The sequence below is a fragment of the Amblyomma americanum genome, chromosome 3 (genome assembly GCF_052857255.1).
Source record: "Amblyomma americanum isolate KBUSLIRL-KWMA chromosome 3, ASM5285725v1, whole genome shotgun sequence".
Lineage (NCBI taxonomy): Eukaryota > Metazoa > Arthropoda > Arachnida > Ixodida > Ixodidae > Amblyomma > Amblyomma americanum.
This window is the reverse complement of record NC_135499.1, coordinates 158,344,212-158,358,826: the sequence shown is the minus strand read 5'-3', so window position 1 is coordinate 158,358,826 and position 14,615 is coordinate 158,344,212. Positions and strand designations below refer to the sequence as shown.

The window sequence follows — 14,615 nt, the reverse complement described above, 5'->3', positions numbered from 1 at the left end:
AAGGAAAGAAAGCGCAGTGGGTTAGTTGACTTATAGGCTTTCGGAGGAAAATCTTGGGACAGGAGGATACAGACAGAGGGATGTAACGCTCGGGTTGTACCAACTGGTTTGTTTTCAAAACGAAACAGTGTTTTCTGAAAATGGGTCAAGAAAGGTAGTTTGCATGATGATGAATGCAGTATTTTAAAAGGATGAAACACAAGGTTGGAACAAATATTTACGAGCATCTAAAATAATCTACCTTATGTAATTGACTTATAAGATTAGTCTTTATGCTGCTCAAAGTGTTTTAATTATAGTAGCTTAATTTGGCTTCACTTACCATCCTGAATATGTTGTTTTATTTTGCAAGAAGTTGCTCAAAGATGCACTTCTGTTTTACAGTCTTGATAAATATAGTCAAAATATATTGTTCTAGTTAAATGCTTCCTGGGACGGCCAGCGTTCACCGTTTTATATGCGAATATAATATACCTTGAGAATATGTCACACCATTCGCTTGGCATAAGAGCGTTCCTTTAAAAAGTACTATTACTGCTGCACTCAAAGCCGCGCACCAGTGCTTCGGAAAAGGCAGTACGTCTGCCAGCATGGAGCAAATTCAATTCAACCTCTACCTTCCAGAATATTCAAGCGAACACCTCTTGCCATCGTCGCATAAATTCAATTCAACCTCTACCTTCCAGAATATTCAAGCGAACACCTCTTGCCATCGTCGCATTGGGAGTTCATTACCACTGGCACAAAAAGCAAAGCAGAGCGGAATGGTGCGAATTATAGCAGTGTGCTACAGTCACTGCACGACGAAGCGGCAGTATCGACAAGGCTCTTTAACCAGCTTAATGAGCTCCTTCGTGACGCTTACGACAACGAGACATTATCGCGGGCGCGAGTTTTCGAGTGCCACAAAAAGTGGTTCGTTTCGGGGAGAACGTCGGTGGAAGTCGACTCAAGGCAGGGGCGCCCTTCAACCTCACGGAATGAAAACAACCTGGCTGGGATCAGGTAAATCGTACAGCAAGACCGCACCATTACAGTCCGCATGCTATCAGATGCCCTCGACATTAGTAGGCCAACATGCCACCAGATTTTGCGTGAGAACTTGGGGAAACGAAAGCGGAATGCCAGACTTGTACCGCCCTCCCTAACACAGGACCAGAAAGACAAGCGGTCATCAGTGAGCGCTGATTTGCTCTCCGAGGCAGAGAAGGATGCTGCATTCGTCGACAGGACCATTGCTGAAGACGAAACATGGTGTTTTCAATACGATCCTCAAGCAAAGCGGCAGAGAGCCAAATGGCGGTTAGCAAGCTGTCCGGCGTCGAGAAAGGTGCGGTGACACAAGACCAAAAGAAAGACGATGATGATAGTTTTTTAGATGCCAGAGGCGTCATACACCACGAGTTCGTCCCACAAGGGCAGACGGTGAATAAAGAGTTTTATATCCGCGTGCTCCAACGCATGCGTGATGCACTGCGACGCCGTCGCACTGACTTATGGGCATCTGGACAATGGAGCCTTCTCCACAATAACGCAAGGCCGCACACTGCTCTCAGCATGACAACATTTCTCGCCAAGCACAACATTACTGTACTTTCCCATCCGCGATACTCGCCTGACCTCTCCCCATGCGATTTTTTCCTGTTTCCTCGTGTGAAGAGAGCCCTAAAAGGTCGCTGGATGGGGAGCGTGGAGGTCACTCAGGACGCCACGACAAAGGAGCTGACAGCCCTGCCAAAAGAAGAGTTTTCCAACTGTTTCCAAGACCTCAAGATGCGTTGGAAGCTGTGCATAGACTGCAAGAAAAACTATTTCGAAGGGTGTGTTGCACAAATGATTTCAACGTGAAACGCATTTTTTTTAAAGGATTCAGCCTCGGAACTTTACGGAAAAAGGTTGTAATATGAATGAGAGGACCAAATACAAGCCTAAAAATTTTAGTGAAGCGGGGAGTGTTTGTGTCGTCGAAGATGCAGTGTTGCCCCGTAGAAACCATCGAAATGGAAGCCACGGAAATGGCAAACTTTAAAATCGATTTTCACCGAAATAAAGTTTTGCATGACCACCAAACTTGATAAAAATAAGCAGGCACTAGAGAAAAACTCGGAGTATAAGTTTCATTAGAACATGCGAACCTCAAACATGGTAATTGAATCTCCCCTTCAAAGTGTTACCTGGATTTAAAGCTGGCCGATTTGATGGTAGTAACAGAACGAGTGAAAGGGTTCCGTGTAGAGGCGTTGTTATCATTTGGAGCGTCACATTTCATGTATGCTTTTATATAGTGCACAAGTTCCGCAAGACATGCCGTCTCTTAAGCTTTGGTCTTTAGACATGCCATACTCTGAAGGAATGATTAAAATTGTTTTGATTTTCTATACTGAGGTGTAGTGTGCAACAGGAGTTTGTTATATAGATGCTGTTGTGTATATTTCTTTCATAGCAAAATATATTGGTTTTGTTCTGTGCATCTTACGCAGATATCAAAAAGGGGTCGTTCGTCCTGAACATAAATACTCTAGTTCATTTTTTACTTCTTACGAGTAAAGTCCACTGCGGGTTTTAACAACCAGCCGTAGTTTAACACACGCAAAGAAAAATGTTTATGCAGTGTAGAATAACACGCCGGAAGTGTGCAGAATTTTCGCAGAGTGGAGAGGTAACGGCTAGCACTCGCTCTGATTGAACTTTGAACTCCCTTTCTTACTAAGCTTTCGCAGATAAGTAACACTGCGCAGCCCTGCCCGTTCTCCTTGGAGTACGCCATAGCCGCTGTATTATTTGACATTAAAGGTGTCTTTGGTGCGTATTCGTGTCAGCTCACGAAAATGTCTAATAACTGGTGGTGACATGCAACAGCTTTGAGCTAGGCCGTTGAGTTCATGGTTTTAAGGCTAAAAATGGATATTGCAGACCGTGGCTGTAATGACTGGTCGTTACAAGAATTGGTGGTGGTTTAGCTCTGGTTAAACTTGGAGTGACGTGATAGCTACAGCTGGCCGAGTGGAACTTGCTCAGTCGAAATGCAAAGTCAGTCTTTCGCCGCTCCGTTTCTCTGGGCGTTCCTTCTTCATCTTCGTCCCACTTGACACGGCGCATGCGCACAGCTGTTGCAGCTCGGTTTCGCCGGCGCGCTGCGCCGCCGGCATGAGCAGCTGCTCCGCACCACGTGACCAAACACGTGGCTGGTCATGTGACCAACCACGTGACGAGCCACCTGAGCAGTTACCACCACGTTGAAGGCTCGAAATGCTACCGTAATGTAGCTATCGCTACAAGAACTAAATAATGACGTTCGTGAAATATCTTTATCTTTGCCAATTTTTGACTTGTTCCTGTTCCTTTACCGAAAAGAAAAAAAAATGATAAATGCGAATGACAAGAGAGAAGCCTAACATACAAAGCATACCAATCAATAATAAGGCCAATGTATATATGTGAGTTAATAGTGCGTTGAATTCTTTTTTTTTCATTTCTTGATGCCGTAGTTCTTGGTGTTTGGCGAAACAGGCAACCTGTAACGCTTCACAGATGGGAGTAGGCGACCGCAATGAATTCGCGTGCGGCCTTACATTGATATCTATGCATACTAAAACTGCGCGTTCATTATTTGCACTTTGATGCGGGACTGGATTTAAAAGAACAAAAGAACAAATGATTAAAGTAACACAACAAGAAGCCGAAGCAAGGAATCATTTATTTACATGCGCGTTGTAAAACTCCTTTATTTAAATTTGCAATAAAGCGTTATAACTAAGAGGTGAACCTATAAGTGTTCCCTTCGGTGCCTCCTTGACCGGCCGCTAACAGTACTCTGACTCTGGACAGTTTTTGTACACCCAGATTTTCTTATCGTCAGTGCAGGCTTCGTAGAAAAAGATGCAGTCATAAGGTATCACTTTTTTCTCCACATAATAAGCAGTATGCACCCAGACGTGGTAACCTATAGGGAGCAAAACGGACGTTGTAAATCGCTGTGCTAAACCACAGACTTAAAATGGTTTGCTCACTAATCTCAAATTTGTACTCTCTCTAAAAATTAGTTGGCAGTGCAGTAGAAGTGTAGATCACGTGAGCCAACCTGAAGACCAGGTATCGTTGCGTCTCTCACTTCAAATCACAGTCCAGCGTACGATGGAAAAATCGCCGGTAAATCAGGCATCGTTCTCACATGAGAACGGCTTATAGAGTTTGGCCCCAAACTTTCTTGTGGTTTTTGTAGCCTAGCTTTCACTTCATTGTCAGAATATCGGGCCATGAAGCAAAACCTTTGAATAATGCATACAGTAACAGTACTGTGGCTGTAACTGCTCGCCATGCTCGCTTTGCTATTTCACAAATCCCTGGTCATGGCGCCGTCATCTTTCACTGGATTTGAGGTCCCTAAAACGTGCTCATTTAGCTGACTTTTCCTAACACACATAACGAGGTTGTCTCACCTTGGGCGTCTAAGTTCAAGTTGTCCCATTAAGGACAGCTTTTTTTTTTTTACAACGTTAGCTGTTGTCAGCATTGTTACTCAAAATTGTGGAGTCTGCGGCATTCGCACAGCTCAACTGCGGGCACCCACTGGATGAATGGTGTACTACCGAGCAACCACCCACCGACAGTAGACACCGTATCAGCCACCGGCACCCAGCCCCTCTCGAATACAAGGCAGAGGCTCTGAGCCCTTCGCTACGGTGGCCGAGAATCCATGCTAATGTAGCAACTCTATGTCTCTATTTCGTAGCGGTCAGTGGGAAGAAGACAACGAACATGACCTCTGATGATTGAAGGTGATGATGGTTTGGTTTGTGGTTTAACGTCCCAAAGCGACTCAGGCTATGGGTGACGCTGTAGTGAAGGGCTCCGGAAGTTTAGACCACGTGGGGTTCTTTAACGCGCACTGACATCGGACAGTACACAGGCCTCTAGAATTTCGCCTCCATTGAAATTAGACCGCCGCGGCCGGGATCGAACCCGCGTCTTTCGGGTCAGCCACTGAGCCACCACTGAGCCACCGCGGCGGCTGATTGAAGATGATGAAGATGAGCTCCTATGATTGTCATTGAAATATATCACAGGAGTGGTCTATGCTATTCTCATGATGTGTGGAAAGCCGTGGTCAATCCCGCACCGTGGGTATGTGCCATCGTATTTGAGGCAACAACAACAACAACACTGAAATATTATGACCCGGTGGGAATGCCCAGCCTGGCGCCATTCTTATATCAAAGCGGTGAAAATACACCTCCAGGAACTCGCTGGTAAAAATACATCTCCCACCTACGAGTCCAGCATACACAAGGAAAACTGTACCTACTGGAGCCCACAGGTAAACATTAAAAAGGCAGCTTGCTCCGAGATACGAGTCCAGCACCGCACGAGTACAAGGCGGATGGTGCAACCGCTAGCCCGCCGCTGCGATGATGTATTAGAGCATCCACACTAATAAATGAACACGAATATGTGCCCTTCGAGATCACAAGCCAGCTAACGCACGATAACTCGCGTTACAAAGTCGTAACTATCCTGTGATATTTTTTCCTTTTTTCTTTTAACTCGATACTTCTAGATACGTTGGATTACTTTGCCTCCAACAGAGGTTATTTTATATTGCTGTCGTTGCACGTGACATGAAACAGAGTATGGTTCGTTTCGAAACCCAGCGTGTTCGTTGTGAAATTTTAGACGCAAGAAATTCCTTACCAAGTTCCTCAGATCTCATGAGTATGCAACGGTCCTTATTCGCGTAAATTACTTCGTTTTCACTCATTGTGCTGTCGAAGTAGAATGTTTTGGACGTATCTGCAAGAAAACGAAAGCCCGTGAAAGTCGTCAAACATGAAGCCGCAATTTCTAGACCAGAAAGCATTGCATAACAGCGCGAACAGCCCGTAACAGTGTCGCTTGCTACCTTTGATTTGGTAGGTTTAGACTGTGCCCGAGAGCACTGTTTGAGAAAAGGCGGGTTCACATTCAGACGCTCATTTCGCACAGACACATTTACCGTGTATGGTAACAAGAAGCCGCCATTAGATATAGTTTTTATCCGCAGCGCTCGACTGGCACACTCCATAAATTAGCCGATGCGAGACGTGCATCATAATTGAGACAGTAGTCGTAATAGCACTGGCTTTATAAACAGCATGATAAATGGAGCACTCTAACATATATTACAGTGCTAACACATGCAGCCACAGAAGGAGACAAGATTTACAAGACACAAGCGCTGACTGTGAACTGATTTTAATTGAAGGAAGGCAGACACCTTATATAAGGCGAGGAACTGAGGTGAAAAAGATGGGAGCGATTCAATCGGATATGACAACCAGCATCAAAGAACGCATGCGCAAGCAAACAACAGCCAGAAAATCAAAACATGCCAAAAAGCAAAAACCAAGAACCAAATAAATTGGTTTCCGCTTCTAAAAAGTCGGACTCTGCGTCAAAGCGCAACACAGATGGTTTGTGGTTTATGGGGGTTTAACGTCCCAAAGCGACTCAGGCTATGAGGGACGCCGTAGTGAAGGGCTCCGGAAATTTCGACCACTTGGGGTTCTTTAACGTGCACTGACATCGCACAGTACACGGGCCTCTAGAATTTCGCCTCCATCGAAATTCGACCGCCACGGCCGGGATCGAACCCGCGTCTTTCGGGCCAGCAGCCGAGCGCCATAACCACTCAGCCACCGCGGCGAAAGAGCAACAAAGAAGGGCGCTGACGCGCCTTTTTGAAGTGCTAATTGTGTTAAGTATTAGTGATGATTTTTGTTAATAGATACGCTTCCAAGCTGACACGCCGTCTTGACGGTACTCTCATCGAAAATCTTACTCTATCCTAATCGCTTCACGCATCGTTTGTATTTGCTAACATGCGCAACAAAATGTGCGGACTTGTTCCTTAAATCACTCAAACTTCGGGCATGGCCCCCCAAACGTGCGTTGATGCAACGGCCAGTTTGACCTATATAAAGCTTTCCACACATCTTGAGAATAGCATAGACCACTTCTGCCGAGCACGTGACAAACGCAGTGTCATGTTTTATCTTACATCCACGCTTTTTGGAGGTGCAAGTAAGTGGGCACAACTTTTCCAGCTTGTTGGGGGCCGAATGAACAACAGGGAAACCATGTCTGTTCCCTACTTTCTTGAGTTTGTGTCAAGTCTTGTGCATGCATGGGACCAGAGTAAGAGGACCGACAACAGGGCGCGTGTAAGCTTGGAATTGTACCATATAAATAAATATGATTTGTGAGGGTTTAACGTCCCAAAGCGACTCAGGCTAAGAGGGACGTCGTACTAGAGGGCACCGGAAATTTCGACCACCTGGGGTTCTTTAACGTGCTCTGACAAAGCACAGTACACGGCCATATAAAAAAAATACTCACCCCGTCTTTATAGCTTTTTGCCGCCGAGTTCGACATTTTACAAGCGGAAAACATTGTTCTTTTCTTGGTATGGTTTGATTTTCTTGCTTGCTTGCGCGTGCATTCTTCGATGCTGGTTGTTTTCATTCCCGACTAAATCGCTCCGATCCTTTGCACCTGTGTTCCTCACGCTATATAGGGTGTCTGCCTTCCTTCAATAAAAATCAGTTCATAGTCAGCGCTTGTGTCTCGTAAATCTTCCCTCTCTTTGCGGCTGCATGCGTTAGCGCTGTTACACTTCTTAGATTCAGGTTGCAGCAACTCGCCCAGAGAGAAGCTTTAATGAAATGGAGAAAATCGAAAAGGTAACAAGGCAACCCAAGATATTCATCTTACTCACTTATCATGGTGTAGTAAGGTGTTTCCAAAACATTATCGTAAACATAAAACTCAGCTGATTTCTTAGACCACACAGTTTGAGTTCCATGGAGCCTGTAAGTACATGTTCGCAGAATATTACGAACCCTTGAAAATTGCACTTATTTTTGTTTTAGCGAGGAATGAAGGATTCAGGGATTGATACGTAACGCACAAAAACTTTGACTGCTGAAACATTTCAGCTGAAACATTTCACATAGAATGCAAGTGCCGATTCACGCAATGTGATCCACCACTAGTGTCTAATATTTGCTAAGGAAACTAAAAAAATTCAGAGCTTTTGCCCTAGGAAGGGCTTAGAAAGTGACCGTGACAGCTGCTCCGCATCGCATGATGCCGCCCGGACATACTGTATGGCTACTGGTGGCTCGGGGAAAGGAGTGTGCCTTCAAAAAACAGACGTAAACTAACACTCGATTAAGATATCCGCACACGAACTGAACAAAACCCTATCCGTTAGGACGAATATATGCTTATGTAAAATTTCATCTTAGCGGCCATTGAAATTCAAAACGAGATCAAAAGTCTAGCGAAGAGTCTGGCGTCCAATTATCTGCATGCAGGACGGAACGTTGTGCACCAGCACTGCAGCAGCGTTGTGACAATGTTATTTCAATACAACCTCGTGAATACACCGGCTTCTTCTCTTGCAGGGCCACCAGCTTTTGCTGCTGGCCGGTTAAGAAGATGGAAGGGGAGGAAGGGGAAAGAGGATCTAAAATGAGTTTGCTGAGAGCTTTGAACATTTCAGACTGACCGTAATTGCACTTGGAAGGAATGCAGTTAGAATTGCCCCATTCTTGAGCCGTGATGGAATGATGCCATAATTTCGTAATAGAAAACAACAGACTATTCCGCGCTGCATCTAGCTTACCTCACTGCAGGAATGCATGCGTGCTCAAAACAATCAAAACAAATTTATTTTCAGCAACTGGATGGCCACCTGAACTGAAAGCAGTACAAAAAGCTTCACAAAGACCCAGGAAACCATTACATATCATAGCGGCAGCAAACAGAACGAAATAACTGTTTAAGACCAATGCAGAAGTAGGCAATAATAAAAATTTATACAACGCTTACGTCACTGTAACGCAAAATAAAAAAGGCAAACAACAGCATTCTAAGATCGATATGCGCGATGACCGTGGGATATTGGGTGTTCCTGTTGCTGCAGCAATTGCATCGGTGAACATGATCACGCCAACCAGCTTTAAACCTGTTCTTTCACGTCAATTTCTATTAATTATTTTCGGTCTGCATGCGGTACTGCTAGAGGCATATTTGGAGGTAGTAATTTTCACGTGATGTGGACGGCCAGACACAGTACGGGTGAACAAAAATCTCAGGACAAAATCTCCGGAAAAAGAGAGATGAAAATGTACCTGTTAAATGCATTCCTACATTAAGAGCATGCTTTGAAAAAGTTATCTAACGTGATTTACATTTATAGTGTTAGAAAACACTTATAAGGAATTGTTAAGTATATAAAGCATCACTTGACGTCACTTCCTACGTACATGGCTGAAGGGAATACAAAAGAGCCGCAAGGGAAACGAAATCTGACAATGTGAATTACAACGTGGCGGTCCATCTACGCGAGTGTATCTGCAACTACACAGATGGAGAAATAGGTTCACCTACATAGAAAAACCTCTTCTGTCGTATTTTTTCTCATCCATTTTCGTACAGCATTTGTTTGACAAGACTACGAAACTTTAGTATTGCTGTACAAGGCAGAAGTTCATATTTAGGTCAGCCTATCTCCTGGAAGCTTTGTTGTTTTGTTGTTCTATTCCTGTTGTTCTTTTTCCAAGTAAAAGCGTTTGTTACCGAATCCATCTACGGCTCATGCCTCCGGTCATCGGCTAATCAGGCGTGGCCCCTATCGCCGGTCAGCAGTTCGAACCTCATCTTTCGCACGGGGAATGGAGAAGTTTGTCGCTTCACCCACTCCAAACTTACGGAGAGTGCAGCGGTGGGCAGGTTGGTCCGTTGAATTGTAATCTCGGCGCCAACCGACAATCCAGCTGCTCACAATATCCTGACACAGGTGCTGCCACCGGCGGAGCTTGACCTAGGTTGCTTTTCCCGAGCAAAATCTCGCGACCAATCAATAATTTAACGGTCATCTCTGACGGTGGTCTGTGTACTCACAATCCGGTGGGCAGGTTGGGATGACGTCACAAGGACGCGCGACTGAGGCCATCAATTAATCATCATGAACTAATAGCCAGCACCACAATACGCCGGACTACGCCATTGCAAGGCAAATGCCGCTTCCATATCTCTCCAAGTATCCCTGTCCTTTGCCAGCCGCAGCCACCGTATCCCCGCAAAATTCTTAATCTCATCCGCCCATCTAACTTTCTACCGCCCTCTGCTGCGCTTACTTTCTCTAGGAAATCAGCCGTTGCCCTTAGTGACTAGCGGTAATCTTTCCTCTGCATTACATCGCCTGCCCAAGCCAATTTATACTTGATTTTGACCGGGATGTCATTAACCTGCGTTTGTTCCCTCACCCACTCCGCTCTCTCCCTGTCTCTTAATGTTACAACCATCATTTTCCTTTCCATAGCTCGCTGCGTTGTCCTCGACTTAAGTCGAACCCATTTCGTTAGCTTTTACATTACTACCCCATATATTAAAGTCCGTATATGACCTCCTGTATGACAGAAAGAGTTCACAGTCAAAAGATGTTAGGGTCCCAGTGAGCACAAGTTTCGCCTGAAATAGTTAAAATTGCGACGAAATATATTAGGGCCACTTGGTGCCATGACATTATACGTGAACATTATTCGCACAGTAGGGCTTAGTTTGAAAGCTGGCATGTCAAACACACGCCTTGGTCGCCCGGATCGTACAGGTACCCAATGCTTTGTCAAAGATACTATGTGCATGCAGTCAATGCGTACATGTAAACACTTGAAGAGGATTACAAGGTCCCGCGACTGCTGTCTAGTCTCCAAGTCAGTTAGTGTTAGAGCTCGCAGGGATACCCTCTAATCGTCTCGGGGAGCAGACAAGCAGGGGGCACAACCCATGGCCTTCCTCACAAATCGTTTCTGCACATTTTCAAGGGTCTGCGAAGAGGTGAGGCAGCTTGAATTTCATACAATGGAAGCATACGTAAGTCTCGGCAGGACAAGGCTCCGGTGAAGGGCAACATGGCCTGCAGTACCACGTAGGACGGGTCGCCATGTCAACCACGCGCAGACTTCCGCTCTTGACTTCCAGAATGAGAGGCGAAAAGTGCATCTTTGCGTCTAAGTGGACACATACGTCGCAAACAACAGATACCTTCGTAATGGCTTGATTGTTGAGAACGCAAGAAAGCTCAGTGGGGTAGGTTCTGCGCGTAAACGATATTATAACAGTGCTATATGCATTAAATTTCAGCTTATTTGACAAACACTTTCTGTGCACAACGTGAATATCTGTTTGGACTAAGCTGCAATCACGAGGGGAGCGGATTATGTGGAACATCTTTAGGTTGTCTGCATATTAGGACTTCTGAGAGTGAGCAACAATTTAGTAAAACTCATTGGTGAAGATAGTGCACAGCAGGGACCTCAGGTTCGATTCCTGGGGAACCCTAGATGTCACAATAAAGAGACGAGACTTTTGTCCACCGTAGCTCACGCGGTCTTATCTTTCTTGTAGGTAGCTAGAAAACCAGCTGCAATAGAATTTACAAGAACCATTGTCTAACAGTTTTTTTAAGAAGAATGCAGTGGTCTACTACGTCAAAGCTCTTACTGGAATAAAATAAATAGCGTCAACCTACTGCCACCTACTACAACCAGGAGCAACACAACTAAAGAACTGACAAGGTTTGTCTCAACTGCAATGCCTTTACGAAAGCCATACAGGTAGTCATGTGGCTGGTTTTTGAAAACAAATCAGAGTTGTAAATTTTATGACAACACGCCCCCGAAAGAGTTCACGTGTGAATTTCTAGTCCTCATCAGTTGTCTTCTAAACTTACGTTGTGGTGTCGTTCGGGGAGGTGTGATACTTGATAGTTCTTTTCCAGTTGTCATTGAGATAACGGTTAGATGTTGTGGTGCAAAGGCAGTTGTACTTGATTGCAAGGCTGCCGTTCGAGTGGAACATTAAGCGATATCTTGGACGTTCCTCTGCTATTAACTGAAACAAATGAAAAGCTTAGTTGAAAATTAGTGCAAATTTTGTATGCATTACTGTTGGTTTAGGTAAGCTTTAAACCAACAAATGTCAGTAAAGAATATGCATTGGGGTTCGATGACTCTGCCACGCTGTGAGATTACCCGATGCTAAAACTTTAAACTATGTGTGCTCTGTAAAGGTTACAGAAAGAACTGTATTCTCCTTTTTAATTTAACGCAAGCGTTAAAACTTGATTCTTTTTTTTTTGCTCTGCTGGATATTTATCGGAACTTTCTGCTTTCAGAACGCAGTTCAAGAGTCTATTTTGGTTGCATTAGGTAGCAAATAAAGGTAGATCTTATTAGCTTGTCGTCGGCCCACAAACTACACAATAACCATAAGTGATGACAAAAATTGTTCTTGCCGCTTGATTAACTTACTTTCAAAACATTGTAGATCGCACAATATTACCGCATGGCACAGTGGCACAGGGATATTTCTATGAACATTTTAGTTATCAGCTCTAACCTCTGTTAGTATTTTCATATTACAGCTATCGGTGCCAAAGGATGAGAAACATTGGATTATGAGCAAAAAAACTGCGAACCTCCACTGATGATGTACCCAAGCCAGCCTCATAAGCGTCTGCCGCCAACAGGACGAATTCAGAATAAGGTCACCTGCTTCATATCATGTTATATTAACCGATATACCAGTATGCCAGAATAAACATGTCAGTAACTTAAACAATTTGGAAATTCGTCGCAGTGTAGCCCATTCATGCTTATTCAATGAATCTATCAACTTTTCAAGACCCTCCCAGCAACCACTGGAGGCACCTTTGTGTATGTCTACTCGAATTCATCATCAACACAGCTTTAAACACATATTAGGCAGAGCACATGTTTTTAACTCTTTTCTCTCTTGCCATTAAAATTTAGTAAGAAAATTATGCTGCCATTGTACGTTTGGCCTTAAGCTTTTTCAGGTCAGTGCGCATAACGCTTAAAGGCTTATTCGTGCCCGCTTTCGTTATTTGTTGCAGTTTGAACCTGTGTCAGTTGTTTCCAGTTTCTGTAGTCTCCTTTGCGTTTGTGCCTGAATTTATTAATGAGCTTCCGTAAGAGATTGTGCCATGGGGCCCTCAATATTTCGGTGGCTTTTATCTGCGTTTTTAGGCAACGTACCTGTCTTTTCTGCTATATTTTTTTTCTGATTATAACCGCCCCTTACGCATTCCATACTTCTGACATTTGAACTGACTTAAATCAACAAATTAATAAATAGTTATCAGTGCCCAAAAGTCAAGGCGTAATACTGATCATTACGTATCGAGAGCTGTCTGAATTCATACCTTCCAGGCATCCGGATTGTATCCAAGGCGTCTTGCAATGACCTTTGCATCACATTTTGGCTTCTTGTAGGCACTGCAGGGGTGAGAAAAGAGGAAGAGTAAGACCGCTATTTCTGCGAACGCCATTTGATAGCTGCAGGTGTAACCTTGTCGCTAGTCAAGCTGTGGTCTAAGATCCTAGCTCTTGCACGAAAGCAGTTAGTTCAGTGCAAGGAAAATACAGCGAGCCCACTGGAAAACACAAAGGCAACACAGCTGCTCTATCGCAAGCGACAACACAAGTAGCCAGCCTCGTTGACGTGTTCCTGCCTCCCTGGTGCGTTGACCTTCCCAGGTTTCTTTTCTTGATCTTCAAGATGCGAGATGGCATTTATGAGTCAGCTTGTCGTACACCTTAAGTACAGGAGTTTGACTGCCTGGTGAGGAGAAAAAAAGCGGAGGCATGGCTAGGGAGTTTACTTAGGAAGGCGCAAAATCAACTTCTTATATATTTGACAGGCCATTAAGACAATTATTGAACGCATTCCAAAAATGATTTATGCATTTTATAACAAAAGCAAAAAGAACGCCAGGCTTTAAAGAGCCCGAGGGCCTGAATAAAGGGCCTAAAGTTCAACGACAACTTCATCAGCCGCGCTAGCAAGTTTGCATCCGACGCCAGCTGCTCGCTGGATTGACGAAAGCGCGGCTCAGCACTTACGCAGGGTGGAAATGTTGCTTTAGTGCACATGCTTCTCTGACTTCAAATACGCTCTAAACTTCTCCCAAGGGGCACATTAAGGAAGCCATTGTCTGAGTCTGTATTTCATCATCATCATGGTCATCATTGTAAGAAAGACTACGCCCACTGGAGGGAAAATGCCTCTCCCATGTCTTTCCAATATTTAACCCTGTCCTTTGCTAGCTGCGGCCACCGTATCACCGCATGGTGATCGTAAAGCAAGTTAATGTTACATTGACATATTCAGATTGGCGAAACATGTTCTAGGGAAAGATGCACAGCGATCTCGCAAGAAGCTCGCTCTTTTCTATACGCCAAGTGAGCTTTTTTTGGGGCCTACAAATAACTCATGGGGATAATAGGAATTGTTCAGAAAGAAACTGCTTCTGGAAGCCGCACCGCATATGAACCAATTAGCTGGGCTCCTGCATGCAGACGAAATTTCATTCCAAGAGCGTATAAAAATTGCGCAATGTGGGTTTATACAGCCATTTACTAATGCGCCAAGACGAGCTTGGCGCATGAGAAACCCAGAAAGAAGGCGCTAAATTGCACATTTACTTCTTGAAATATACAGGTAAAAAACATGTGCCTAATAAAAACGCGTTCCAGAATCGCAAGTTG

The 14,615-nt window shown here is 44.4% G+C and overlaps 1 protein-coding gene across 1 annotated transcript; it reads right to left on the bottom strand.

The window, feature by feature from the left end:
* Positions 1 to 3,717: 3,717 nt before the first annotated feature.
* LOC144123416 (uncharacterized) lies at positions 3,718 to 13,579 on the bottom strand. The gene is made up of 5 exons (XM_077656248.1): positions 13,271 to 13,579; positions 11,777 to 11,937; positions 7,754 to 7,845; positions 5,692 to 5,790; positions 3,718 to 3,943 (listed from the first exon to the last, which is right to left on the bottom strand). The coding sequence occupies exons 1-5, from the start codon at positions 13,394 to 13,396 to the stop codon at positions 3,804 to 3,806; spliced, it is 618 nt and encodes a 205-aa protein (XP_077512374.1). The 5' UTR covers positions 13,397 to 13,579; the 3' UTR covers positions 3,718 to 3,803.
* Between the last annotated feature and the right edge of the window lie 1,036 nt (positions 13,580 to 14,615).

What these genes read in the sequence shown, in the direction of transcription:
- LOC144123416 (XM_077656248.1), bottom strand. Translation starts at nt 13,396, where the DNA reads ATGGCGTTCGCAGAAATAGCGGTCTTACTCTTCCTCTTTTCTCACCCC. An exon ending in TCCCCGAACGACACCACAAC is followed by an intron (nt 7,846 to 11,776) that starts GTAAGTTTAGAA and finishes ATGTACTTACAG; the next exon opens with GCTCCATGGAACTCAAACTG. An exon ending in CATGAGATCTGAGGAACTTG is followed by an intron (nt 3,944 to 5,691) that starts GTAAGGAATTTC and finishes TGCTCCCTATAG; the next exon opens with GTTACCACGTCTGGGTGCAT.